Below are 27900 nucleotides of genomic sequence, written 5' to 3' on the forward strand. Positions count from 1 at the left end.
GATGCGAGTATATGACGTTTTATTAATAGCATGCAAATTATACATAGTAGTAGTTCTTGGGTGAACTTATATTGGCTAGACGCCAAATCGAATGGTCGGGAGCCAAACATTTGCAATATAGGAAGCAATGATCGTGAACTTATAGGTATCATGGCCTTGATAAAACCTCAAACTTTAACAGTACATGAACAATAGAGGTTTACATGCGGATAATATAAACACACCTACATCCATACCAGCTGGATGGCAGATGTTGTAGTGTGAAACTAAAAATTTAATTTTTATGCATTTTTATAATATAAGTATATTATAAATTATAAATCACTAGCTATCATGGCGAATGGTGTTTTGTCTTACTTTTATCATATGCTAGATTCTCAGACGTACCCGATATGTACCCGATGCTGGATGCAGATGTGCCGATATATGCACACAAAATTTCATGAGGAGTTGCCGTGTTGGACTTCGGAGGAGCGTGGTAACTAACATTGTGATGAGGAGAATTTTATATGCTAAGTATATAGAGAAAATAATATTACTGAACAAAAAGTTTTCATTTTCTTGTAGGTATACCTAGCCATATTTTGAGTCCAACTACAAACCATTGCTTCTAAACTTCTTCTCGATTTTTATTAAGATAGAATTCTGGGTAAGATTACCACTAAGTAAAGTGAAAGATTTAAAGTTATTGGAAATTATATCACTATACGTAAAATAGCTGGTCATTCTTGAAAAATATCCTCCAATGAGCTTCATTAATTTTCAAAGTCTGCCAGATTATACCTATCTAAAACAATTACGATGCACGATACTTTTTTGGGTGGTCCAATAACGTTATTAGGTACAGTCCAATTGACCTTCGGTGTAACATTATGAAATGGTTTCGAATTCTAAGGTGACCTATTCCTTTACCTGAGTCAATTTGAGAACAATGTTAAGAACAGGTTTACGCTAATTGGGCATGCTGCTTGCGTTCTCTCGCCATCTTTTAGAATGGAATCATTGTTCCTCTACGGCATGATTACAATTTTGTATTTCTTTTCTTTTCGTTAAAAGTATGCAGTTTTAATTCTAAGTATAAGTTGACATTAAGTTTTTTAATATTGAAATCAAGTAAAATTTTGTGGTTATAATATAATTATAATAAAGGTTTAATAGGTAGGTATCTATTAACTTACTTAATTAATTTACAATTATCGTTTCTATCGCACTATTTTCTTTAGGTTTTAATGAAAATTTGCAATCAAAGTGACAAACAAATCTATAATTCAAAATCGATCGTTTTAATCCTATTTCTTATTGAAATCCTTCAAGAGGCTCCCTTGACGTACAGCTCATCTTAAAGTAAGTAGGAAGGTAGGTACATTCACTAGAAAAACACCTACACTTAACCTTTTATAGATACACTCTGCTGAGGAAACCATATCTACTGAATTCAGGGACAAAAAGTGTCCAATGTTACATCCCAGAATAACAAAAGTTCACACCTTGTTTTTTTTTTTTTTTCAAATCTTTATTTAATGAGCTTAATCACAAAATGAATATGTCGCTCAGGTACACACATACACATACGTACACAGGTACATAAATTCAGTAATTTAATATCTAATTATATATCTAGCTACAAATAATTTAATGAGACTGATCCAAGGCGGAACCTATATTATATAGTCTGATAATACGTTTTATTTCTTCCGAATGGGGGTTAGACAAAATAATATTGACGTCAGCAAACGTATTCAATATGTCGCTACAATTCGATAATCGGTAGGCTGCATTACGGGAACATTCCATCAATACATGCGTTATGTCCTCAGGAACACCGCATTGTTCACAATTCGGTGACAAAACCTTTTTCATCAGAAACGCAAACTTGTTTGATGGGATATGCCCGGTACGCAGCCTCATAATCAAAACTATGTCCTTTCTACAAAAGCTGTGATGCTCAAACCATGGAATCCTCAGCGGCTGTGGCTGGACGGTTTTATACCATATGCCTTTTTCTTTTGAACGCGCATCAAAATATTCCTTCCATAGGTTATAGCAGTAGTTTTTAATTAAACAAATGCAATTCGAGTAATAAGGTAACATATTATAGTCCACTCCATCTGAAATAGCCTGTTTAGCCAACATATCTACTCGCTCGTTATGTTCCAGTCCACAATGTGATGGAATCCACTGTAGTTTAATTGTTTTGGAATTATCAGTTAAATTTAAAATATGACTTAAAATCGTGTAAGCTATAGGGGTACCTGGTAGGCCCGAAGTACAGCGGATTAAATGCTGCAACGCGCTTTTGGAGTCACTAAATATCACAATATTATTTTGGACTAACGAAGTTGCGTAGGACAGAGCCTCACAAATTGATATTAGTTCTGCTTCCATTATACAACAGTAATTGTTATTAATTTTTAGTTTTAAATTTATATCGCATTGGATGTCGTAGAATGCAGAGCCGACCTCCTCCCCATCCTTGGAGCCGTCAGTGAATATTTTATAATAATTAAAATATTGCTTATTAATTAAATCCATACATGCTAAGTTTAAATCTAATGAGCTATAATTTCGTTTGGGACTAATTATACTAGGAATACTAACATAAACTATATTATCTAAATTGATATTAGTGACCCAGGTATCCATTGAAAACATCTCCAATTGCCGAGTATTATAAATATTAATGTTAGATAATTTTTCATACAGAATCACAAGTAATGGCTTCTTTTTATTACGCCAATAATTGTTATCTTTTAGTGTATATAATTCTTCTAATATATGAATAGTTACATTATTTGATCGAGCTTTGGCTTTTAGTAAAAATTTACCACCTAAATACGCCCTCCGTACATGCAATGGAGAGAGGCTAAGTTCACTCTCCATGGCATGTATTGGAGTAGTTCTTATAAAACCACCTATTACCCTCATTGCTTGATTTTGTATTTTATCTAATTTACTTGTATACTTCTGGTAGCTATTATCATATAAAAAACATCCATAGTCTAGTCTACTCCTTATTATAGCAATGTACAATCTTCTAAGCTGTCTGGGATGAACACCCCATGATGCCCCAGCCAGAATTTTGATAATATTTAAGTATCTAGATATTTTATAGACCAAGTTTTGAATATGTATATTCCACTTTAAAGACTGATCTAACCACATTCCCAAGTATTTAACAGCATTAACTACTTCGATTGTAGTATTATTTATATTAAGAGACATTTGTTGTCTATTGACACCTCTTTTGAAAATACAAAGCTTGGTTTTAGTTGGAGAAATATCTAAACCTAACTCACCAAGTATATTGTTTATTTTGTTTAAAGCTATTTGCAATTCCCTAGATACATACTCAACATTTTTTCCCGAAATATACAAAACATAGTCATCAGCATACTGAGAAATCATAACATTAGAAATCTGTTTGCTAACCTGGAGAGTTGCAATATTAAATAATAGAGGGGACAATGGGTCTCCCTGAGCCAAACCTCGTCCTGTACTTCGGGATAATGTAGTATTGCCGATCTTTATATTAATATTTCTCTCCTTCAAAAAAGTCCATAAATATTTACAAAGTTTAGAGCCAGCACCGAGCTGATCCAAAATTAAAAGAAGTGCTTTAATGTCAACGTTGTTATAAGCATTTTCAATGTCAATAAAGCATCCACCTGTTAGTAAATTTTTGGAAAATCCTAGCTGAATTCTACTCACTAGATTAGTGAGATTGTCAAGACAAGATTTAGTTTTTCGAAAGCCCGTTGTCTCCTCATGAAATAGATTTTTACCTTCAACTAACCATTCTAACCTATTCCTCAACATAGAATGTAAAATCTTACTAAAGCAGGACATAAGAGAAATTGGTCTTAGCGCTGAAACTGAAGAGGGATCGCGACCGACTTTAGGAATGGGAATAACATAAATTTCTCGCCATTGATAAGGAACGAAACTGAGTGTGAAAAATAAATTATATAACTCTAGTAAGATTATTAATGCATTTTCTGGTAGGTGTTTAATCATTGAATATGATATCTGATCGTCTCCGGGTGCAGTATCTTTATTTTTAATGCATCTTTTAAGTTCATTAAGTGAAAAGGATGATTCTATCTTTATATTCTTCGAGGAAAAAATTGGATTCTTTGAACATACAAAATCTGGTGACAAGTTATGCAGAAGATCATTGGCTAACCCTTCGTCTACATGAGACTTGGACATTTTATGGCCTTTCAACCACCTCATCTTACGCCATAGCTCATTTACAGAAGTAGTTTCGTCAAGTGAGGAACAAAACTTGGAAAATGCTTCATTTCTGGCCTGTCTAATTAATCTTTGGGCAATACTAATACGTTCCTTTAATTTATTCAAATTAGCAGGAATTGGATTTTTTCTAAATAAAGTAAGAGCCAGACGTCTTTCTGCAACTACCTTTGAGAGATTAGGACTCCAATAAGGCTTAGGAATAAAACGTTTTGTGGGGTCATGACTAATTTTATAAAAAGGAATATGAGCATCAGCGGCTCCATCAATAATGCTAAGAAATAGGTCATAACTTTTTTGCGGTTCATCTTCAATGATATGGAAATTTGAAATGTTATGTTCAATATATTTACGGTATTCTATCCAGTCTGCTTTTTTATAATTTCTTTTTTTAATATAACTCGGTGATGTATTCGTGTATGAAATATTAATTTTGACTATCAAGTGATCGCTACCTAGTGATTCATTCGTCACATTCCAATCTAAATGCATTATTATATCTGACGATACAATTGAAATATCCGGTGAAGATTCCTGTAACCTTCCGTTAACATATTTTATTCGCGTAGGTCGTCCATCATTAAGCGACACAAAATTACTTTCTATCAGAGAATCAAAAATATTGTTACCCCTCGGATCTGTCTTACATGACCAACTTACATGGTGACCATTAAAATCACCCAGTATAATAGTTTTTTGACTACAAATAGAAAACAATTCATCCCAATCATGTTGAGAAGTTCGTATTGACGGAGAGCAATAAACGGAGATTATGTACTCGATATATTTACAATTGAAAATTTTGATAGCTACTACTTCAATGTTTGAGTTAGACAGTTGTACTGGCAGTAATTGGGCTCTGATAGAATTGTGAGTTATAATGGCTACACCTCCATACGAATCTTCTCGATCATGACGGAATATATTAATACCACTTATCTTAAACATAATATCGTTATTCAGCCACGTTTCACACACAGCTGCTATGTGAATTTTTTCCGTACTTAATAACAGGTCAAGTTCTGTACGCTTAGCTCTTATACTTTGTGCATTCCATTGAATAATATTTATTTTGTTTATACCCATAATGAGCTAAACATATTTTTAAAAGGCAAACTACGTATATACTGTCCTACTACAGATGTCAACCACTCAATACATATTGTCACTCCTTGGATAATTTTGTTTTTCAAATCTACTTCCGAGTTAGTTACTAACGCATATAATTTTGTCAGTAATTGTCTATAATTTAACGTAGATCTGATTCTCTCTCTTCTCTCTTTTTTTTCCTTTCTGGATTGCTCTTCGTTTTCCGATTCACCGTCTTCATCATTATTTATTGCTTCTGAGTCTGAAGACACATCCCAATTAAATACTTCATCCTGGCTTAGTTTCTTTCTCTTACTCTTCTCTTTTTTACGAGTCTGTTCCACGGGTTGAGGTACGTTTCGTTGATGTTGATTGACACTGGATCGTTTGGGAGTGCGTGCCACGCTTGCGTAAGTAGTTGAGTTAGTATCCTGAGATTGTGTGGCCTCAGATATGGACGCAGCTATCTGATTGGGTAATGCCGATATTGGGGGCATCAATTGTTCATCATTTAGTGGAGCAGGTTCAGGAGGAACATATACTTGCAACGCCTTTCTGTAAGAACAGTTGAACTCGGCCATTATAGCCCTCAGTCGTTTCTCCTTCAAGAACACCCCGCACGATCTGTCCATAGATATATGGTTCCTCGTACAGTTGACACACCTAAATGCAGTAGTTTCACAGTTCCCATGGTTCTTACCGCACTTGGGACACACTATTTTCTTATTTGGACAGGCACGTAGAACATGCCCAAATCTCCAGCACTTAGAACATTGAGTAACTGGAAATACGTATGGATCCACATTTATTTTCATCCCATAGATGTATACATATGCTGGTAATGATGAACCCTTAAATCCCAAGCGGACTGATTCACTCTCTTCCCATCCACTACCAGTATTATTTCTTCGTTTTAATCGTTTGACTGAAATAATATCACTGCTGCTCGAGATAACGTCTAATATATCCTTCTCGCTCAAATCGGCTTCAACATTCTTAATTACACCATAAGATACTACAACCTCGAGCGGCTTTTGAAACCTCCAGCCAAGCTCCTGCAGAGACTTACAATTGATTAGTTCTTCCGCACTTTCAGACTTTTCAAACTGAATAAATATTTTATAAGGGTTAATATACTTAATGCGGCTCACACTACTGATATTGTTCTCTTCTAGCAATTTAGCAAATGAAAACTGCTTAGGCAGCTTTTCGGTACTATTTATGTACAGATCAACTTTTTGGGCTAACCTCTTTCCATTTCTACCTACTGTAACCCACATCTCCTCTTCATCAACTTCCCGAGCTCTTTTATTTGGCCGTGAACTAGCCTCTTCCACTTCATTTGAATTGAGTATTTGAATTAAATTTTTTTTTGCGATAAATGGAAAGATTATATATTAGTTTTATAACAAAACTGTTTTTATTTTTATTTTTTTTGCAATAATTCAAAAGTTATTTCAAAATAAAAATTAGTCTTTGAATCCAGTACCGAAGACACGCCGACAACTCCCGAAGCGTCACCCGAGCGCGTGTGACGTCATAATGTTAGTTTTCACTCATTGCAGTTGATAGAAAATTAAATATAGTTTGAAAAACTAGACAGGATAAAAAGATAAATTCATGAAATTATTGTATTGTTACCGGGTTTTTATAAGTATACAAAATTTAAATTAAATCCGTCGGTTTATAGTGGGTCTAAATCGAATCGAAAGGAGAATTGGTTACATACAAACATATGTTTTAAGCTGATCCTGGCGATCCTTATCAGGATAAATTTATGATATTATTGTATTGTCATCGGACCTTGATAAGTGTTCAAAATTTGAACAAAATCCGTCGGTTTTAAGTGGGTCAAAATCGAGTCGAAACTTCGAAAGGAGTCGGTTACATACAAACATACAGGTGAAGCTAATAAAAGCGTAATAAATACAGTGTTTTGATCTATTTAATTTTGTTGTCATTATTAAATTACATATTAATTATATTAATTGTTAATTATATTATTTAAATTTATATTAAAAATGGCGAACCTAAAAGTTATCGTTTTGTACCATTATGTACGAATACTACAAAGGCAACTCCTGACAAAAATCGGTGATCATAAATATATCAACATCAAGAATATTATTCGTAACTAACTAACTAATGCACAGTCCTTATCAAGTTTTAAAGCATTGGTGCGTAATTATCATTTCTCTCGCTGTACTTAATATAAATTATTTATATTATATGTATGAATATTATACTATTGTTACGTAACATATTCTTATTTGATTGTGAATATATATTTAATACTGTATCTATTATATATATTATATGGACATATCTTTACGCAGGTAATTTATTTAGTGTTATATTTGTTTTATTTCTTTTATAAATACAGTGCAACCTTAATATAACGTACCTCAATATAACGATTTCCTCGATTTAACAAATTTTTCGTAATCCCCTTGAATTGTCCATAAGATTCAATACAAAATATCCCTTTACATTACGAACATTTTTTGCGAACAACCTCTTTATAACGAATTTTTAACTATCAAGAAAAGTATAAATACCTCTTGTAGTGTATGTCCTTCCCTATTATCGGCTCTTAGACGCACACGACCTCTCACTCCGACCGCCTGCAGCCAACTGAGCTGTGTGAGCGGTGTCACCGTTGCACGTGCGCAAGAGATGACATAATACTTCCCTCTCTTTCACTCACATACACTACATCCCTCCTTTATTTTAGAAATTTTTAATTTTTTCAATTAATTTTATTAAATAAAATATTATGTTCTATTCGGGTATGTTATATGTATGCTTCTATTCTAGTCTATACCTAAGCACCAGTATCAGTCAATGACCTATTATACTAGTAGACGCGGCATACGCCAACATCATTGCACTAAAAAAACAGCGTAATTAATACATACCTACTTACTAACGCATTATCACCAATACAGTTGTTCTCTCTTTCACTCTCACGCACGAGACATAATACATGTCTCACTCCTGTACTTCGTAATAACAACTGCCGATTAAAATATAAAAAGAACGTCCAGCCACGACGCTGAATGGTGCGTGACTAAGTGAAACTCGGGCACTTGGCTGAGTTTTTTCTTGCCAAAATAGAGAGCGGGTAACGTATCTAGCTTTCTTATATAATATCATAGGTATCAGTTAGTAAACACAGCTCAGGGACACGTCCGCTCCATACCAGCGATAGAGTAGAATGTGTCACCTGGCCTAGTAATATAATTCTATCTATATGCAACATCTCTCCTTTTCATTTTTTTTTTCCATTAAGTATATGTATATTCAAAATTATAATAATTTTTACAATATATGTATTCAAATCGATATTAATTAATAATTTTTTCAAACTCAAACCTTCATTCATCAACCATACCTCGTCCAGAAACGTTTAAAACGTTTCGTCAGTATAAGGACAAAATATGAATTTACCACTGGTTCGGAAAGCCGCCTCAACAGAGAAGAGCCGGCAAGAATATATAGGCATATAGTCGCTCCTTCAAAATCATAGAAATGTAACATCTTACATAGGTAATTAATATTTATAATAACAATAATGACAATTTATTTAAGTATACGACAATCTATCATGAATAAGTTGTATACTTATATTTAAGTTTATTAAGTCATTATTTATTTATTAACCAATGGGACGAAATCGTTTTCAGTAACTTAATGTTCCTTCTGTAACTTAACTATACTTTTGACTAACTGTACCTGTACGGTACCTGTACTGTACCTGTTCTGTACCTGTACTGTACTTAACCTGTTTTATTTTTTTCCTTACATGACTATTGCACTACCTTGTTGATATGTTTCACTCACTATTTATCATGACCTGCACTCCAGGTCATTTAGAAGAGGTGAATGCTGCTTCTTCTGACGCATAATTTAATTCACTTTACCTGCACCGGCATCTGCACCATCTAAGTAACCACTGTTTTCCCACATATTAAAATTATTAATAAACGATAGCTGCAAACCGAATTATTACCAAGTGAAATGCCTATAGACTGGGTACATACTTAAATGCTCGGTTATTATTTAATATCTATATTCTGTATATGTGTACTTCGTTACTAAAACAATATATGTTCCGATTTTAATTCAATATACCTAATAAAATCGGAATGTAATATAATATGTATATATCTGTACCCTAAATAATATAATATATATTATATGGCAAAATTGTAACCAAACATTAATTGGTTCATTATTTATTCTTATTTAAGCAACATCAACTTATCATATGATCCTTAGGCACAAGGAAGATTTGTTTATTTATTCGTTTGTCCGTCTCTCTTTCATATCGCAATAAAGCGATTTATGATATATTTTTGGGTGATAGTTTAGAGGCTAGAAAGTGGCAGCCTTTTTTATAGCGCATTAAATATATTTAATTCATACAGATACATAGTATTACAACGTTAAGGTTCATAATTATCAATTATTTAAATACCAACTTTTGGGTATAAACCACTCTGACAGAATTATAGTCTTAGTGGAGCTTGCTCTGCAACAGTACAATATCATACTATACTGTGCCATTGACTTCTATTGAACCGCTTTTAGCTTCACCTGTATGTTCGTATGACTGTATGCAACCGATTCTTTTCGATTCGCTTATGACCTACCCAAACCGTACAGATTTAACTTCAGTGACAATATTACAACAATTTATTGACAATACAATAATGAATATTTAGTAAAGCGTGATTAATAATGTATTACTTTTTTTTTATACTTCTTATTGTAACCTCAACACACACGCGGTGTTGTTCATTGTATGATTATTACATTAATAACACATAGGTATTTAAAATTCAATTAATGTAACGAACCTAAAACGAATCAAAATGTATCATTTTGTTGATGACTTTTTTTTATTTGTTACTTATGATAACATTTGTATTTGTATTACTGACAACTTAATAGCCACTTGAAAAAGAAAAAGAATATAACTTAATGACAATAATAATGGCTAGACATTAATCACATATTAATGGTCTGAAAATAAGTAGTTGGATACATATTTTTTTTAACTGTACAATGTTAACTGTAACAATCAGTAATACAAATTTAACTGTAACAATCAATAAAAACTTTGTTTTCCTATAACTATATAAGTATTTGCATAAATTAAGTAATTAACTTGAATTTACAATATTCAATTTTGCATTTCGAAATCAATACCACTATACCACCTCAATATTGTAGAGGTTAATACTTGGAATTTATATTCTGACTAAGGCACGAATGGTGACCTTTTCGCGATAATACATTTTTTTTTTTTGCTTTGACAAGAAATCTTTGCCGTTGATGTTTGTGTTGCTGATTTTCTCGTCTATTATAAAATTGGTGTTTTTTAATTAAAAACAGTCGTTATTAATATAGTAATAACTAGATGCACATGGTGTATGATTTTACCATGGTTCTTACATATACCTTGCATATACCAATATTTGCGGTATGGTGTGGTTATGATCCATTTTTTATTTTTCATTAAATGTTCGTCTTGAAATTGACCTTTCTTATCTATCTAAAAATTTTAAGTGTATATTTGACAGGTTGTTTGTCACTATACACTATCTATCAAAGTAATCTACTATATAAAAATAAGTCGGGTTTTCCTTCCTGACGCTACAACTCCAGAACGCACGAACCGATTTCTACGGCTTTGCACTCGTTGGAAAGGTCTCGGGCTCCGTGAGGTTTATAACAAGGAAAAGGTGTCTCTGGTGCGAAACGGACTTCGCCAGGTTTGCTAGTTATTAACAATTAACGATTCATATTTTATGCCAACTGTCTATTGTCCAACTTTTGTCTTTCACGGTATATTATTGTATAAATTACGTAAAAGTCGTTTTCAACGTTCCAACATGTAATGATTAACAGTGTGTTATACCTAACCCCAAACCGGGGTGCTACATTTCCGCTGAGAGAGTGGTGTTATGCTACTGCTACGTTCCGTTTAGAAAGCTTCTACATACCCGCAACGTTCCCGCGCAGGGAATTGTCGCGTCCTTGCCACGTTCCGATAAGAAACCTCATACGCTGCTACATACCGCTTAAGACCCATCTTCAGTAGTACTACGACATTGCTACGATTGCCGCTGAGGAAATCCTTCTACGTCTTGCTTGCTTCGGCTCCTTAATTCCTGTTGAAGGAATTCAGCGACCAACCCTAAAGACACCCTACCGCCTAGCCTTCGCAACGAGACGCGCACTCCATCTTACGTCCACCTATATCAGTAAGAGCCCTACCGGAGGGTTTGGACCTAGGCACACCATGACCCTTATTGTTACTGATATTTGTATTTTATTTTATTAAATAACTAAATTAATTGCCGACTGTATGGTGAGTATCTAGTTCTTATTATTATTTTTTTGTTTCCATCTCACCTACAACGCCACATAGTATATACAATAAAAATGAATAGCCAAATATGTTGCTAAGTGTAAAACTCAAACCTCGGCACGCAGCGTATCGGCTCGACCAATTCGGATAATATTCATGTTCCAATTCGTTTAACGAACCGATAAAAGGCGAAAGAGCATTACAACGTCTGCCAGGTGGGTAGTTTGAAATAATGAATATTGAGACTACTCTGTATGTCTCTCATTCCATTTATTTTTGTTTTCGAATATTCATTGTTTTATTACCTTACCCTGTTTATCATTATTATATTATCACTTAACCTGTCTAACTTTATAGTTGTCGGTTAAATGTGCAATACCTATCGCAGATATTTTAGGTATTGTTATCATTATGATTATTCTTTCGTTGTTTAACAAAATCTGCTATGAAATTATGAAAATATTAAGTCACTTTTAGATAAGAATAATAAAATCTACTGTAAATATTTTAGTATTTACTGTATGCTCTTAAAAATTGTATTATTCCATTTTTTATTTGGATATCAATACTAACCGTAAGTAATTTCGAAGATACAATCTATCTTACGAACAATACTTCACTGTGAAATGGTGACGAACTATCACTTTTTTTTAAGATCGCGTATTTAAGTGCATGAATTCGCAATATGGGCATCACCCAAAATATAAACATTTTATACGAGCATCACCCGTATCACATCACTACAGGCATCACCTGTATTGTAATTATATTACGATTACCAGGCATCATTTGGTATAAAATTACAAAGTACACACGGGCGTCACCCGATTTTTGTTTTTGCACTACCAGGCATCATCATCATCTGGTATAACATTACAAAATACACACGGGCGTCACCCGATTTTTGTTTTTGTACCACCAGGCATCATCTGGTATAACATTATAAAATACACACGGGCGTCACCCGATTTTTCTTGACCACCAGGCATTATCTGGTAACACAGTACAAATTACGTACACGGGCGTTACCCTTTTTAAAGTGAAACTTTTATTACATCGTCTCAAACTTTTTGGTCTGTGTAGCGCATGTCGCGTGACGGTCGGCTGCCGAGTAGGTATAAAGCAGTGTTCGGAACCGTTCGAACAGTTTCACTTTTACCGTGGTTTCATAAAACCACACAACATTTTTTTTTTGTCAGGCTTCATCTTGTAACATTATAGCTTAACAACAACAACTTTAGAAATCCCTTGTCGTGGTCCAAATCACCATCGAAACACATACATCAACTTACATGAACTTCCATAATGTTACTATATTAGCCTGTCCAGGAAACTTACGTTCCTTGCATGATAACCATTAATTAATTCTTTATGCAATAATGAATAATCTTAAATAATACTCATGCAACTTCACATCGAGTAATTAAATAAGATATAAGTGGGTATTTGGTATAATTATATTTTTGTAACCAGACAAATCTATTCTGAGCTGATAGGGAATCGAACCTTCTTAGCTCATTTAATCACGTTTAACCAATCCTTTAAGCAGGTTTTTACATATCAGTATCAATAAATTTATATGTAAACAAATGTCCCAAAATAATAATCTACAGCCTCGACTAAACAAAATATCACATTTAGTCTCGCATAACGCAGTTACAGTCCTATGCATGACTACGTGAGTACATATACTGGACGACGCTAGCTGTATACCCGTACACTGTACAGTGTAATTATCAAACAGGCACCATACGCTCGAGCAATAAAGACAGCCCGCGTATGCATTGGTGATTGGTATCAGTGTAGTTATGTATACGAGAAACAATTGACAACACCTACTTTATCCTTCTGGCTACAATTATTTAAGAGGTTTTGCTAAATCTTTATGTAAACGAAACCTTCGTTTTCTACGGCGCGGAGGCCGGAGGCCTCTCGAAAGGTACGCACATGTTATTTATCTACTTTGTGCGGATATTTTTTTTTTTTATGTAAGCGGCACAAAATATCATAATGAAAATAGGTATGTGTGTATATTATTATTAACTTTAATATTCCCTTCGATGTAACTCGACTGTGGATATAATTAGTTCAATAGTTATCGCAGCACACCTATTTCCTCCCTTTTTTTTTTTGTTTTGTAATTTTTTTTTATTATCCAAAAAAAATTACTTACATTTATTCCCGATTTACCTCGTCGCCAAAAATGTAGTGTATGTCCTTCCCTATTATCGGCTCTTAGACGCACACGACCTCTCACTCCGACCGCCTGCAGCCAACTGAGCTGTGTGAGCGGTGTCACCGTTGCACGTGCGCAAGAGATGACATAATACTTCCCTCTCTTTCACTCACATACACTACACCTCTAATTAACGAATTTCGTCAACCCAAAACCTTTATATAAAGTTCCAACCAATGTAATGATTATTAATCTCATAGTATGTGATTCATGTCGCGACGGATTTCGACATGCTTTTGTTCGTAAAACGGTCATTTTTGTTTAATTTAAATTGGAAAGTAATGTGAACACTGCTGCTCGTCACTATTGTTAAAGATTCAAGTTGAAATGGATCAGAAACGTTAAAAGACCTCTTTATAACGAATTTTAGACCAACCTAACCTCAACATAACGAACCTCAGTTCAACGAATTACTTGATATAACGAATATTTATTTGTTCCCTTCAGATTTGTTATATCGAGGTTGCACTGTATATATATTTTATGCTCTACCCTTCACCTTTCCTCTAATTTAATTTCTCTCTGTACGTCCGGTTGTCTGGAAGAAATCGCTGAATAGCGATAAGACCGCCAATTGTTGTAATGTATCCTTAGATTAAGTATTATTGTAATGATTCTAAGAGCAATAAAGTATTAATAAATAAATAAATAAATAACTAATTCGGAACCAACCAAATCGTATGTAAACGCTATGTACTGCAGTTAATAATAGCTATAACATTATGACGTCACAACTGTGGTGACCAGTCATGGCGCGTTTTTAGTCACGTGATTCTAACTTAAATTTCATCAATTTTTAATTGGTTATAATTAACGGAAAAATTTTTTTTTGTAAGTTATTTGCATTAAATATCAATATTATTAATAATAAAGTTTCAAAATACATAAAAAAAATCAATAATTTTTTTTTATTCAAATACTCAATTGTCCATATCGTTTTGCTGAATCATATTTTCTAATAAACAATTCTCGGAATTCTCCACATTTTGTTGAATTAAAATGTTAGTATGGTCTATATTCTCGACAATTATGTCTTCCTCCATAGTAAATAAGGTGCATTATCGAATGCATCCATTTGATAACGCACGAACCGTTCGAGCGGAACGAAACGTCTTATTCACCAGTTAAACAGTAAATACACTCGACAAACACGTTTGTTGCGAACCGTGGCTCTCAGCGAACTGCACACCTTGTTTGAATTGAATTAATTAAGAAGGTACTTTGGCCTGACGCCGATCTAAGATAAAGGCAGACCGCAGAAGTGCCCTCAAAAATATTGAAAAGTTTTCATGCCCTTTTGCTAGATATAATAATTACTTATCTAGGAAAATCGAAGAAACATCTAAACAAGAAGAATACCTAGGTACTTAGTTACTTGAGAAATTAAAAAATATTTTTTTTCTTTATACAACTAAAATTCCCAATTAGCTATCTTATATTAAACTAGCTTACCGCCCGCGGCTTCGCCCGCTTTTTCTAAAACCTAATAAATTATATACCTACTAAAACCTTCCTCTTGAATCACTCTATCTATAAAAAAAACCGCATCAAAATCCGTTGCGTAGTTTTAAAGATTTAAGCATACAAAGGGACATAGGGACAGAGAAAGCGACTTTGTTTTATACTATGTACTATGTAGTGATAGTGATATACAAGTTAAGTAATGAATACCTATATGTTTATGCTTTGATCCAAGAATTAAGGACACCAGTGCAGCAGTGTAAGGTCATTGACAGAAGTTCCATTTGGAAATAGAATGCCCTGTAGTCTGTAATCTTCTCTTATATACATATATAAAAATGAATCGCAAAATGTGTTGGTAAGCGCATAACTCGAGAACGGCTGAACCGATTTCGATAATTCTGTTTTTATTATTTTCCTTGAAGTACGAGGATGGTTTTTATGTAGAGAAAACGTAAATATGTGCCACGGGCGAAGCCGGGGCGGACCGCTAGTCTGTTATATAATATACAAATCTATAATTATATGTACTTAAAGTGCTAGTTCATTGGAGAATTTCGAATGAGGGATAATATGAATACACTTCAGGGTGCGTAGGTATAAAGCAAAATTACCAATCTTCTATTAGAAGATACGTGTAACATTCAAGGCCAAATCTAAAAAATATAATATATATTATATTTATAGGTCTATGATAATTGATAAGGATTCTGTTTGATTAAAAACACAAAATATTAAAATTGGCTCGATAAAAATAAATCATATATAACCTTACATATAACTACATATGTAATTGTACTATGTATCAATCACAGACGTACTGTCATACTTACCAAGAAGTTTGTATATAATTATGAGCAATATACCTATAGGTATATTAAGAAGAGCTGGAACGTCAACACATTTACACATTGCACATGTTAGGCCGGGAGATACTGACACAAAATTTCGGGTCATTTGTAACAGGATGGCGGTCTAGAGGGGTCTTAGTACGCAATGACAAAAAGAAAAATGATGGTCAGAACGCTGGTACCGGCGGACTAGTCGCGTGGGCGTTAGTCACACTCGTCGGATAAATAGCGAAAGTCCAACGATTTGTAACACAAAAATTTTAGAATTTACCGATAGCCCTTAAAAAAGATGTAGGCGGTAGTGTCATGCCATACAGTTACGATGTGACTTACAGTCCGCCATACCGACGTGAATGCGTTGATTTAAAAAAAACAATTCAACCATTTGTACCGGGCTCACTTTTGCACAGGTAACCATCGTCGTGCAGCCATTTACTAAAATCGCCATGCCATACTTTTCGGACGATTCGAAATGGTCGCCATACCGCGGAAAATCTGCAAATTTTTGAATTTTTTTTTCTCGCCAAACGATTTGTACCACCCTACATTTTTTTTTCAACAACTCCTGAATGATTATAAATAGAAGTGTGATAATGCCTGTGGGAGGTGGCGAATGTGTATAAGATTTTTTTCTTATTGTAAGATTTTATTCGTAGTTTGAACGATTTGTAGCAGTATGTTTATAACCCCATATCTCGTTTCTGCCGTTTGTACAATGATTTATCCACAAGATTCCCCGATTTTGATATATTTGATCATCGAATAACCATATTCAAAGAACATGTCTGTCGAATCTTGAAATGATGTCCTAGTTTTGTTGTTAATGTATTGTGTAATGTAACCATTATTTTTATTGTCTTTCTTTTATATGTAATATTGAATTATCGAATTTTTAAATATGAATTTATTGTAATACGCTTTAGATAACTTTAAGCTGTATCCCATTGTAGTATTGTAATTGTACACATTTTGTTGGGTTGCGATCTGCTCGTAAAATTGATGTGGCGCCTATGGACCCGGCAAGATCGTAGCCTGTTGTGTGTATTTAATTTGAATAAATAAATAAATAAGTATGGCACTAATTTTTCCCTCTATTAAAAGTATGGCAAATATAATAATGGTCACGTTGCATCATATACTTTCCAAAAATGCCGTACTGGTACAAATCGCCAATTCTTTTCATTTTTTTTTACGTCTTGGCTTAAGTCTTACAATCATCCGCCCCATGTTTGCAATCTGCGATATTTTTTTCTAGGTAGAATTGTATACAAACAAACAGAATATAATGACCCCATACTGTAAAAAATTATTTTACGTATTGTACAGTCGTATTTTTGAAACGTGACGAATAAATTAATTTTCAAGTATGGCAGCACTTTTTCCCCCTACTAGAAGTATGGAAAATATAATAATGGTCACATTTTATCAAATACTCTCCAAAAATCCAAATGCAATACTGGTACAAATTGTTTGGCGAAAAAAAATTTTTTTTTGCAGATTTTCGGCGGTATGGTGGCCATTTGGAATCGTCCAAAAAGTATGGCATGGCGATTTTCGTAAATGTCTGCACGATGATGATTACCTGTGCAAAATTTAGCCTGGTACAAATTTTTGAATTGTTTTTTTTTTAATCAACGCATCGCGTCGGTATGGGGGGCTGTAAGTTACACCGGAAAAGTATGGCATGACACTACTGCCTACATCTTTTTTATGGGCTATCGGTGAATTCTAAAATTTTTGTGTTACAAATCGTTTGACTTTCGCTATTTATCCGACGAGTTCGATTAACACCCACGCGACTAGTCCGCCGGTACCAGCGTTCTGAGTTGTGACCATCATTTTTCTTTTAGTCATTGCGTAATAAGACCTCTGTAGAACCGCCATTCTGTTACAAATGACCCGAAATTTTGTGTCAGTATCTCCCGGCCTATGTATGTGTCATATTTTGCAATTGTTTATAAATACAGGGTGATGTAATTGGTGTAGTACGAATATCTAAAAATCTATGAAGAATTTTGTGATACAGTAAATGGAAGAATTATAGACTATTTTACAGTATTTAATAAAATCATTTAATTTTTTGTTCATTATCATTAGAAATGTCAATTTTACTCTCCAAGGTGGAAATTTGGATGATAAGGATCTTGTTAGAAAAATATAAATTTTGACTAAAATCGGTATTTTTTTTTCAAAAATCAAATTACTAATTAATAATCAGAGTTATCACATTATTAAAAAAAATAAGCCAAACTATACACAATTTTTACCTACTTGATGCAATCCTCAAAGATCATGGACATAGTGTATTGCGCCTTCCACCATACCATCCAGAACTCAACCCAATAGAGTTACTATGGGGCATAATTAAAGGGAAAGTAGCATCACAAAATGTGAACTTTAACTTGAAAACTGTGGAAGAATTATTTAGAAAGGAAGCAAATGCTATTAGTCTGGATATGTTTAGTGACGTTTGGAGAAAGACGCGAGAACATGAGGAAAAATATATTCAATTAAACCAAAAGTAGATAATTACACTGACTCATTTATAATAACATTAAGAAATTCCGACAACGAAACATCGAGTTCTTCGAGCGATGAAAGTTACAGTGAAGTAGAAGATTACGATTATGATTAAATAGATTCTTCTTCTTCTCTATAGATACTGCTTTCTGAATTGGTGGTAAATGTTAAAACTGCTAAACTGTTATGACGATTCAAAAGTGCTTCTAGAAGAAGTCTAATTGTATAAATGTTTGAGTTTGAGTTTAAAACCAATAGTGTGAAAATTATACAATAAACATGTAACTCATATTTGTTAGCGCGTATTGGTAGGTATTACATGGTATTACGTACTTACTACAAATATAATATTTCTTAGATATCTTTACTCGACCAAAGTCAGGAATTTAATTATTATTTGATAATTGAATGATTATTAATACTTTTATCCAATTGATTATTATTAGAATAAATAATTAACTTCATCAATTGATTTACTTTTAAATTATAATTTTACAGGTAAATTATGAGAGCTTTCATAAGTAATTATATTTGCATATATATATCTACAACGCACCCATTTTACAATTCAAGTCTAAAATGAAACTAGAGTCGCATTTATTTTTGAACATACTGTAAGTGAAATTGCATAAGTGTGAGTACTGTGAACATGCCAGCTTTCCCTAATTGACCGATACCTATATAGGTACATACATTACAAAAAGTAATTCAATCCTTTCCCATTATAACGTACCCATGTGCAATTATAATGTACGAGTAGGTATAATAATAAGTAATAACTTTGCAATGCAACATTGTGTTTAATTTAATCCTTGTATATATAAATAAGATACGTACAATAGCCAATAGGTATATGGCGATATTTTCCTGGTGGTCTAAACAACATTGATATTGTAATTTGAACTACCAAAATTTCAAGTCGGGTTCATCGGATGCCAAGAAACCGGCAAACAATGATTTGGCGCGCATTATATACAGAGGGCACCTTCAAACGTAGCCATTGACCGAGGTCAGGGACACACCGGCCCTGACACAACGCGTCGTTCACCGACACACCGCTTCATTGTCATGAATCGTGATGTTACGAATTACGATTCTTCTTTCCTATTACCGTGGGCCGTCAGCATCAAGCTTCCTATTGAGGTAGGCGCGCAATGACAGTGCAATAGATTATATTGCTGTTTTACAGGTTTAATCTACATAATATTATTATTTAATTGACAATTTGTAGGTGGCTCTTAACGTATATTTTGTTGGTATTCAGCTAGGACTAGCGAACACTATGTGTCCCGTGTCACTTAGTTTTTGTTTTGAGATATTTTAAAGCAAAGCTACTTCCTCTCATATAAGTAGGTGCAGCAGTGTCCCGCATGTGGTATAGCTTAGCATTATATTGGTATAATAGCTATGCTGAATAGCCTAACATACACTTATAGTTACTACTTTTATTTTGATTCATTGGTACTCCTCAATATAGGTTTAACTAGGTATCAAGTTGATACCCGTGATTTGATACTTAAACTTTAGTTCCCGAGATTAGCGCGTTCAAACAAACAAACAAACTCTTCAGCTTTATAATATTAGTATAGATTCATATCTCAAACTTATCTAACTTCTAAACAAACGTTGCGATTTTAGTAGGGTGTAGAAGTCTAAAGGATTTTCCTTTTAAATAGTTTATTCATAATAATTAATTCCTTTATCAATTTTAAAGCACTATCACAGCACTATTCAAGTATTCACTATACATACCTAGTACCTACCTACATATATACTGAAAACTGTAAAGAAACCCGGCTAAAATAAACTCAATGAATTCATTCAAACTTAACTTCATGAAATAATGGTTGTTTTATTTTTCTACATAATATAGGTATCACGGTATGTATTATTATTTAATAAGATACATACGGACGCACATCTAGCGACAAGCTGATTCATTAAAAATTTAACCGAGTTCAATGTCAAATTGAAACTGGTTATGAACGCGGTTTGATGAAAAAAGTAGCAAATTAGATACGAAATATAAAAAAAACACCATTCGTCAGTAGGTACCTAAAAGGAAAATACGGAACCATAACCAGATCACTTTGTTGTCCGTCCGTCTCTGTGAGGACAATTTTTCTCATGAACGCGTGGAGGTGCTAGGTTGAGGCTAGCAATCTAAAATTTATATCAAATACTCAAGCCTATTGTCCCGTTTTTATGTTATTTTAAAATTTTCGCAAGAGGATTCTAGAAGGTCCCGTGAACACAGAATATTGAAATTTGGTACAAAGCATCGTCTTTATCATAGACTAGCTGCGCTCCGCGGTTTCACCCGCGTTGCCCCATTTCTGTTGGTTTTAGCGCGATGATATATAGAGCCTATATCCTTCCTCGATAAATGGGCTACCTATCACTGAAAGAATTTTTCAAATCGGACCAGCAGTTCTTGAGATTAGCGCGTTCAAACAAACAAACAAACTTTTCAACTTTATAATATTATTATTTATTAGTATAGATAAAGGAAAAATTGCTAATCGCATAAATTTAAACCTACGTGGGTATAACAATAAATAATAATAATACATAGTTAAAAAAAAACTAAAAAACACGCTTTTTAAAGAAAACCGAACTAAAAAAATAGAAAATTTTTATCAAATTAGTGTATTGTCAATTGTCATCGATCCTCAATATATCTACAGTGCCACAAACTTATCTGACCCGGTGGCAAAAACTGGAACTACGTGCCGCCATTTTGAAATGTCACATTTTCACAGACTTTTCATACGGAATATTTTGTTTATATAAAAGAAAGCGACATCAGTGACACTGTCACCGGGTCAGATAAGTTCAGATAAGTTTGTGGCACTATATGTGCCACAAACTTATCTGACCCGGTGACAGTGTCACTGATGTCGCTTTCTTTTATATAAACAAAATATTCCGTATGAAAAGTCTGTGAAAATGTGACATTTCAAAATGGCGGCACGTAGTTCCAGTTTTTGCCACCGGGTCAGATAAGTTTGTGGCACTGTACAAAGTTTGAACGAAATCTGGCCGTTGTCAAAATCGCGCCCAAAGAAGTCGGTTACAAATAAGGTTACAAACATACTATACAGGTGAAGCTAATATAAAGCGTGTAAAAAGGTTTGTTCGGAACCCTAGGTGTGCAAGAAGACTCGCTCTTAGTCGGTATTTTATTTTATTTAGTTTTCAATCACATTTTCAATAACTATTTAACAAACATTCCAATAATCACTACATAGTATGTATAAAACAAAGTCACATTCTCTGTCCCTGTGTCCCTTTGTATGCTTATATATGTATCTTTAAAACAACGCAACGGATTTTGATGCGGTTTTTTTTAATAGATAAAGTGATTCAAGAGGAAGGATTTTGTATATAATTTATTAGGTTTTATACCTACAAAGCGGGCGAAGCCGCGGGCGGTAAGCTAGTTTTGTATAAAAAAAGGCCTAGATAACTTCCTGCATACGTCACTTGTTTACATACTTCTTCAAGGTTAAATTTTATAATAGTCAATTTACTCACTTTTATAAAACTGGAAGTTAACAATTACTCATAAAGTGAAAAAAAAAATGTTGTTGCTTCTAAACATCAATATAAAAAATATTAGACAATAATAACGATACAAAAATCCTGTTGGACCGGTCGCAACATCATCACACGATGTAATTAAAGGCCTATTGGTACCTACAAAGTATTATTTTACCTACTTGCTGGACTTTCAAGGTGTGATTTTAAATAAAATACCTACACAGTACACAAGTTAATGGGACTGTCAAATTAAAGAATTGAATATTTTCGAACATTTTATTACATAGGTACATCGAATAATATCCATGTAAAATATAATTTTGGTCGCAAATTAATGACTAATTTATACTTATGACGTAATACATTAATTCTCGTGGGTTGTAGGCATTCAAATACAGATATTGTATATGATACATTAATTAATTACCTATTTAATAGCCCAATTAGAGTTTAACATACAAAAATATCATTACAAGAAAACCGTTACCTACGTACAGAATAGAGAATACAGATCTCACACGATTGCACTTTCGTGTTTATGATAATTGGCGGAATGCAAAAAAACTAATTACATCTATTTACTCTCGTAGACTAAAACACCCTTGTTCTTTAGTCCATTTTGTAAAACGGAAAATCGCTAGCGGATTTCCTTCAATAAGTAAAACAAAACATTTCAATGGATAAGATTTAGCTATAAGATTGAAAACGATGTAGGTACCTAAGTAATATAAAAAATGCTTTCTATGTTGCCTTGCCTCATTATTTTGGTGTTGCTAGTTGGCCAAAAGATTCTAATTTCCAAGACAATTTTATTCCACACATATCACAAACTAGTTTAAATTATGTAAAAATACGAAAAGATGCTTTATATCTAGCTATTAATCAATAATAATTAATAGTATATTTTCTAACAAATCATGGTCAACAAATAAACATTTATCACACCCTTACACTAACTAAAATAGGGCTGCCAAAAGCAGTATTAAATTGTACCCAAATTTGCAACTTGATTCATAACATGGCACATTAAAACAATTAACAAAAGGTAAATAAATTTTAAACTACGACTAGAGATGATTATTTAAGTAAATCACCAAAAATATATAGGCCAGCATAAAAACTTAAACTCATTCTGCTTGATGACTCAAATCATATGCAACTATTTGTAGAGATGACCCTAAACAAGGGTGTATTCACGTGCGTTGTGTATATTCGTGCTCGTGATTAAATAATAAATCTGGCAGCCCCAAGAAGATATTTAAACATATTATATTGATTAAATATTATATAATGGGAACTTACAATTATGTACCTACGCAACAAGATAAACATTATGGAAAATTGAATGGCCACAAGTGGACGATGAAATATATTACCGCCTAATCCCTAATAACTACCTAGTTTACGTGCTAGATATTACGATGTTAAATATTACAATGCAGGCAAAGGGCAACTGGGAACAGCGTTTATCATTGAAAAAATCAACATCACACAGAAAAAATTTTCAAATCCACTAGCAATTTGGTGTATAAATTTATGTTACTATATTTATTACAGAGATACTTACTAATTGAATTTTTGATAGCATATTGCACAGTGGTGGAAATGTATTTAATTATCATACTGTACAAGTTCTTCTGAACTTCAACCATAAAACCTCCTAACTTAAGCCCTAAAATATGATAAAAACAGTCACAGTACAAATTCTCTTAAAACATCCACTAAACAATCATGATTACATGCTATATACAGACATTGAACACCAGGTGCCACAGGTTACATATAGATAACATGTAAACATATCCAAGCATTACACAAAAAGTCTTATCCTAAACTTTTGATATCATTTAATAATTGAATAAACATTCAGTCAAATATTTGTATACTACAATTGTATATTTACAACATTAAATACCAATCCTTAAATGGATACTTTTATTATTACCAAAATGTGTAAACTTAAAATGATAAGAGTACATATAAGTATTCGTTTTCTCTAAAATTCAAATAGATGATTGTAACAATATACAAATGATTTAAATTTATTGAGCACCCTGGCAAGAGCAATTATTTACATATGTATTTAATTATGGACCCTCCATCCAATGGATTACAAATTGGCCTTATAGCATCAGCATATTGGATATTTTATTGGATACATTCCTACATACAAAATAGGGTATTTGAATAAAATCTACACAAGTAATAATACATATAAAATTAATTTTATGTAACATTACCTGATATTATCCAAGATATCATTGAATATGATTAATGTGAAAATAGATGAAAATTGTTGTTCTCCAATAAAATTATCATGTTATTTTAAATATTTTCTTTTAGCCTATGTTAAGACTGTGACAATCAACAATTATTATATTTGACTTATGTAGTAAAGAAACTCCTTCCATTATAGAAAATCCATTGGATAGGTAGGTCTAGGTACTTAAACAATGCCACATTAAAACCTTTAAGAATAATTTAATAGAAATGATTATAGTACCATAATATACTTAGTTATTAGTAGCAACACAATGTTACATCAAATTACACCAGTAATAGTTAAATCAAGTTTAAATATAAAAATAAAGATAATATCAAACAAGCTATTATTCGTTGCAAATATTGAATGAAATGTAGCCTCAGTCACTATTTTGGTAAAAACCCAATTTGTTTTGTTCTACAAAATGTGTAAGTATTTAAAAATCCCATGCTCAAACTATTGCTACCTTTACCAACTATTTACCCTGCTTGTCACAACTTGTTTCCCTTTGAAACAAGTATTGTCAATAGAAATGGCTTTTCAAACCCTGCCATTATAAATTCGCCAATGTTCCTCACCTTTACAATCACCAAATGTAACATAAATGATAAAACTGAACAGGCAATTATTGAATTGTTTAAAGAAACAATTTAAAACTAATTTAACTCCAGCTATTTGGATGTTATTAAATGAATTATTTTGTCACAATAACAACTACCTACCGCTAAACATGTGTCATACAATTACATCTATACAAATTTAGTGCCTCAATTTTTCCCAACAATATATTATCATAATTAATTTTATATTCATGAAAAATCCTTAGTATCATGTTTGGCACAAAGTAATCTACATTACTTGTTTAATAGTATTCAATTTAAAAAAGCTTAACAAAAAGGTTTTATGACATCCTATCACTCAACAAAAAAAAAAATTAAATATTAATAAACATAAAGACTAACTTTATGGAGGGACAAGTTGGACACAATTTGGCTCCGAATGTTATTTTAAATACAAAATACATTCATTTTAACACACATCATTTAAACATAGATGATGTACTATTTACTGTGTAATTATTTATCTTATGAAACTATATTTGCACAGAGATGCCCATTTTTGAAGGAACACACATAAAATTAACAGTCTGAAAGGCAACTATGCCTTTTTAATTGTTCACTGTTGTCATCGCTATCAGAATTTTTCCTTTTTCTAGTATCGAATCTAACTCCAGTCTCTTGCACAACCTTTTCACTATTCTTAATTGCTGAAATTATATTTTCCTTTGATGGAGCTACCAATTTTAATTCATCATAACTTTCACTCACAGCTGGTTCTACCAAATGCATAACAATTCTTTCCAAGTGCTTTGGATGTTCTACAGGAGCTTCATCTGTAGCAACTACTTTGTCAGTTTGATTTCTGCCATCATCTACCATAACTGAATATTTACGTTTCATCTCTTTCATCATTCTATGGCCATATTCCTCGCCTATAACACTGTTAACACAGACAAAGCTTTGAACCTTTTTTGTATCTTTATCAATTTCTAAATATCCTCTTGTTCGCATATAAATGAAATGACCAGACCGGGACATTAATCTATAATAAGACTCACCAAATTCCTTGCTCTCATCGTACATCTGGCGCAACACACAAATTACCCAACGCACATCTTCTTTGTGCATAAAAACAAAAGCAGATGTCCCAGTCACTTCTTCAGTCATATAGCCAGCTGCTAATGATATGCTCTGGTCACATTGAACAATTCTGCCGTCAATTAGATGCCTTGTCCAGTATTCTGTGTATGCTGTTGGTGGCAGCATTCTTGGTGGTAACGGGTTAGTGATCAGGTGGACCATACCAATGAAAACAAAATCGTTGCCACTGGAAGAAAATGTTCTCTGGTGTCGCACCCTCTGCCTGCGAATTGTTTTCTCATCTTCTACTCCGTTAGATGTAGCTTTATCTGATCGACGAAGCATGCCATCAATGCGGCAACGCTCATATTTTGGAGGATCAGCTCGTGCACCAGCACGCATTAGTCTGATACTAAAGTTATGATGCTGTTCAAACATTTTAGCGTCACAGCCTGTCTGCAGTTCAACAGGATAGATATGCTTTCTTAGTGTTTCTTTATCTTCAATGTGAACATAATTATAAATGTCTTGGCCAAGCAAATCAATGTGACAGAAACCTAATTTTTCCTGAACATTGGGAGAAACATTGAAGATGCGACCGCGACAAGTGACAGCAATCATAAAACCGCCAATAATATCAAAAAATTTCAGAATTGCGTTTGACCATGTTTCTAAGTGACAACATTTGATTGAATTACCAAACACATGTTCATTTCGTAACTTATTAGCAGCAAGTCTCAAAACACTTGTCTTATCAACTTTACGTTGAGAGTGCACTATATCAGAGAGAAGGGTCATCATTTGTCCAATTTCCGAATTGAATTGACTTCGGCGATGTTTCTCTGCTATAATCCGACATTCTCTATCGCTCGCTTTAGCCCTAGGTAATTCTGGTGAATGAGCTTCGGAAGAAGAATCGCCACAGCTGGAACTTCGTGCCTCAAATTTTAATGTGTGACTATGTTGTGGTACAGACATAGACATTCCAAAATCTGGACTAGCAAGGCCCATTGGAGCCGATGCTGCTGGATAGACATTCAGCCTCGTATTCGCAGCTCCTGAAGCCGCCATCGTGATCACAACCAATATTAAATATTATTAACAAGTCGTCCTTGTTAAGATGTCATTCATACACTTACACTGAGGACACAGAAATAAATAACAGAATAAACATTACATTTTTGTCTTAAATTCGTCTAAGATTAAAAAAAATATTCTAATAATGTTCACTTGTTTTTCATAAATTCATGGGTAATGTTTATTTTCATATATTTCACTAGATAGCACGTTTTTTCCAAATATTATCACAACAACCGAGCGTGCGACACTACCGTACACCACGACCAATCGCTGAATCGCAATCAGAAATTGTGATGACCATAGATATGACAAAAGTGAAAAGTAGAGTGCGTTTCACGAAAGAGTTCCCCTGCCGCTATGTTGGCATACCTGACTGTCAAAAACGAAAATATTTTTTTTTAATCAAAAATGACAGAGAAAATATTCTCCTTTCTTCCTAGCCTATCCCGTATCTTACGGGGTCGGCTGCCTAGAAAAGAGAATATTTTCTCTGTCATTTTTTATTAAAAAAAAATATTTTCGTTTTTGACAGTCAGGTAAGCCAACATAACGGCAGGGGAACTCTTTCGTGAAACGCACTCTACCAA

At 33.4% G+C, this 27900-nt stretch overlaps 2 protein-coding genes across 2 annotated transcripts; both read right to left on the reverse strand.

Moving 5' to 3' along the window:
* Positions 1 to 5327: 5327 nt before the first annotated feature.
* On the reverse strand, positions 5328 to 6620 carry LOC149903319 (uncharacterized). Its single transcript, XM_090108911.1, has one exon. It carries the CDS (start codon positions 6618 to 6620, stop codon positions 5328 to 5330), a length of 1293 nt encoding a protein of 430 aa, XP_089965037.1.
* Positions 6621 to 22592: 15972 nt separating this feature from the next.
* Positions 22593 to 27588, reverse strand: LOC149903320 (circadian locomoter output cycles protein kaput-like). Its single transcript, XM_090108445.1, has one exon. The coding sequence runs from the start codon at positions 27302 to 27304 to the stop codon at positions 25733 to 25735; it is 1572 nt and encodes a 523-aa protein (XP_089964571.1). The 5' UTR covers positions 27305 to 27588; the 3' UTR covers positions 22593 to 25732.
* Between the last annotated feature and the right edge of the window lie 312 nt (positions 27589 to 27900).

Source organism: Colias eurytheme, chromosome 13, assembly GCF_061535395.1.
Source record: "Colias eurytheme isolate Ceu_HAF_F1 chromosome 13, ilColEury1 Martin Lab GWU primary, whole genome shotgun sequence".
NCBI lineage: Eukaryota > Metazoa > Arthropoda > Insecta > Lepidoptera > Pieridae > Colias > Colias eurytheme.